General features: G+C 41.4%; 1 protein-coding gene across 1 annotated transcript in view; it reads left to right on the top strand.

Moving 5' to 3' along the window:
• Positions 1–3,325, top strand: part of tmem131 (transmembrane protein 131) — a 32,297-nt gene that overhangs the window by 26,891 nt on the left and 2,081 nt on the right. The window contains exons 33-39 of the mRNA XM_032526674.1: positions 432–550; positions 652–770; positions 1,164–1,316; positions 1,417–1,567; positions 2,243–2,358; positions 2,911–2,992; positions 3,084–3,187. Coding sequence (XP_032382565.1) covers positions 432–550; positions 652–770; positions 1,164–1,316; positions 1,417–1,567; positions 2,243–2,358; positions 2,911–2,992; positions 3,084–3,187 — 844 coding nt within the window. The remainder of the gene's footprint in view (positions 1–431; positions 551–651; positions 771–1,163; positions 1,317–1,416; positions 1,568–2,242; positions 2,359–2,910; positions 2,993–3,083; positions 3,188–3,325) is intronic.

Consider the following 3,325-nt stretch of genomic DNA (forward strand, 5'->3'; position numbering starts at 1 on the left):
CATGTGGACATGTACCATCCGAGGTATATATTGCAACGCTTTGTCCCATAAAAAACGATGTATTGATTAATAAAAAAGTAATCCTCTCAATGATCATTTATGATGCACAAGTGAAGTGACACAGACGCTGAGAAACAAACAGGATGAAGCTCTGCTTTTACTCATAATTCCAAACCTTTTTGCGGAGGTGTTTTTATTTTTGCCTTAGAACATAACCACTATGCAACAATTTGAAAATTTGTTTTATTTCTCCGATTCCCTCTCTTCATTTGCTCTCTAGTTTGCTCGGCTCTCTGGCTGTCGAGCCAGGGAGGAGGGGCCAACTTTGATACTTAATATTCACCTTTAAAAAAGCTCTGGCATCTACTACTATGGAAGTGACATAATAATATGCATACTCTTATCATATATTTTCCCATAATTTCTTCCAGGAACCAGAGAAAAAGAAAAGGACAGTAACCACAGAAAAAGAGGCTTCAAATTTCCTAATCAAACCCAAACCCAAGAAACAAGGAACCACGAAGAAAGAGAGCCCAGCAGAAAAATCCAGGTCTGTTTATGTAATCACAGGCGATGAAATTATCTTTTCTATTTATTGCTTGAATTTAAAAAAGAAATCCTTTTCATGACGTATCTTTTCACTGCTCCCAGTTCTCTGGAGCTGCCGTATGTCACCCCGCTGGAGAACAAACAACGCAAGAGTTTCACCTCCAAAGCTCTGCACCCCCTCGCCAGCCTCCCGAAGACCAGACCGCTGCAGAAACAGAGATGTAACTTTCTTCACTCAATTATGGGGCTGCTCAATTATGGAAAAAATCAAAATCACAGTTATTTTAGTAAATATTGAAATCATGATTATTTAACACAGTTACGCAATGACTCGTTGGAAAGATGTTACATTTATTAAATTTAAAAAACAAATCAATAGTGAAAACACCTAGAACTGTGAAATTTCCCTTAATACTTTTCCTGCTTGATTGTTTTTGAATTCCTCTTCAGAACGCAAGACATAAAAGAGTAGACTTGCAAAATGTAATGTGCAAAATACTTTTTTTAGATTACATAGTTTTTTTGGTTAGAATTCTATTAATTGTGCAGCCCTACTTAAATGTTGTCTCTTTGCTTTTGTACCAGATGTGTTTGTGACATGTTTGTTTTGGCAGTTGATGGGAAGCTGGAAGAAGGGCGCCCCTCTCTCTTGGCCAAATTGTTGTCCAGCGTCCCAGGGCCAGAGCTGGGCCACAGCAGCAGCTCTGAGGGGGAGAAGGAGTTTGCTTCCCCAGAGTGGGATGTACCACTTTCCAAAAACAGCGTCCGTAAGTCAAGATGTGAAACTCAGTGTCGGTTCTGCTTCAAACACTCACCCGTCTATGCAGCTTTCTAAAGATCCCACTGTCTTCTTTTCCACCCATGCAGAGGCAGATAGTCTCCAGCAGCTCTCCCTCCAGACGATAAACGCGGACCCTTTCCTGAAGAGATCTATCACAGCAGGGACCAGCTCCCCTCCACCCACCTCCCCCAGCTTACTGTCCCGAGGCTCCTACAGCAGTGTGCTCAACAGTAACAGGTATCCACATGGTCAAATGTGTTTAGCTCATACCGAAGAACATATGTCTTCTGATCGAAAAGCTGTGCTCCTGTATCTCCAGCATCATTACCTGCAACTGTCACAACGCCAAGGTCCTTTTTAAAAAAACTATCAATTATGTCCTAACCCGCCTCCCAGCCAACAAACAGAAGCCTCTCCTTTCATTTGTCAAAATCTTTTTAACTTTTTCACCAACTAAATGAATGATTACCAGCCCCAGAGTGTTGTCACTGATGACCATTCTGTACCCCAGGACCCCCCCGCCTTACTCTGTGCACTTTATAAGGAAACAATTTTTTTTTGGGAACAGCTCTCTTTCCACTGGCTGCTTGCCTGTTTGACCCTCATGATTTAAAAGAATTTGCATTTTTATCAAAGATTTTAGAAATACTGGGTTAGTTGTTATAGTGGATTATACTTAGATCTACGTACTGTTAAAAAGGCGTGAGGAAGGCAACCTACCCCTGCCTAATGTCTTGTCTTATCATAAATCTGTGTGTGGATGTCCCCAGCTAAGTAAATAGAGCACCGTGTAACTTCTTTAAAAAATGTTTTATAAATAGAGTTAACTATGTATTTATTGTCATATTAAAGCATGCTATGTTGGTACTGTATGTACTAATCCAGATTGGTGAATTTCTTACACTTTTGCAGTGAGGGAAACCAAAAGAAGGCCCCAGGAAATAAACTGTCTGCCGCCACTCCACTCCCGGGCAAAAATGGGAACCCCACCTTTGCTGCCGTAGCTGCTGGTTATGATAAAAGCCCAGGTACGTATGGCAAGGCAAGGCAAGGCAAGGCAGCTTTATTTGTAGAGCACATTTCAGCAACAGGGCAATTCAAAGTGCTTTACACAAAATCAGTTAAACAGATAAAACACAAGTACAAACAGTTAAAAATCATAAACATTAAAATTAATAAAACACATGAATAGACAGTTAAAACAAAATAAACATTAGGACACATAAAACACAAGAATAAAAGTTACAGTGCAGCATAAGAAATTAAAAATGAGAATTAATTTAAAGAAAGGCAGCATCAAATAGAAAGGTCTTCAGCCTTGATTTAAAAGAACTGAGAGTAGCAGCGGACCGGCAGGTTTCTGGGAGTTTGTTCCAGATATGAGGAGCATAGAAACTGAAAGCTGCTTCACCCTGTTTAGTTCTGACTCTGGGGACAGAAAGTAGATCTGTCCCAGATGACCTGAGAGGTCTGGGGGGGTCATAGTGGTACCATGAACTAACGCTTGGTCAAAGCGTGTGCCCCTGTTCTACAGTGGTTTGTTGACAAGAGAGACCACTGATGTTTCCTGTTCCTTTCAGGCGGCTCCGGCCCAGGTAAAACTGACAGCCAAGGAAAGACTCTGCCGCACATGACATCAGTGGAAAGTGACAGCTCTGACAGGTAGTGTGAGAAAATGACATTTACATCCAGACATGACAGCAAGATGTAATCCCAGTTTAATATTCTGCAAATATCTGTTTTCCTCCCATAGTTCTGGATTATGGAGTCCCATTGACACAGTCAGTAGTCCCAACTTCCATTCTGCCAACTCATTCTCTGCTTTTGGACCCAACAATTCCTTCAACCTGACAGGAGGTAACCTTTGTGGCACTGTCAACAAGCAAATAAGAAAGTAGAGTAACTGGTGAAACAGTTTATGGTTGACTGGCTGCATTCAAACTGAAGTCTGTCTGCCTGTCTGTCTGCCTGTCTGTCTGCCTGTCTGTCTGCCTG

This window comes from Etheostoma spectabile, chromosome 9, assembly GCF_008692095.1.
Source record: "Etheostoma spectabile isolate EspeVRDwgs_2016 chromosome 9, UIUC_Espe_1.0, whole genome shotgun sequence".
In the NCBI taxonomy this organism is placed as follows: domain Eukaryota; kingdom Metazoa; phylum Chordata; class Actinopteri; order Perciformes; family Percidae; genus Etheostoma; species Etheostoma spectabile.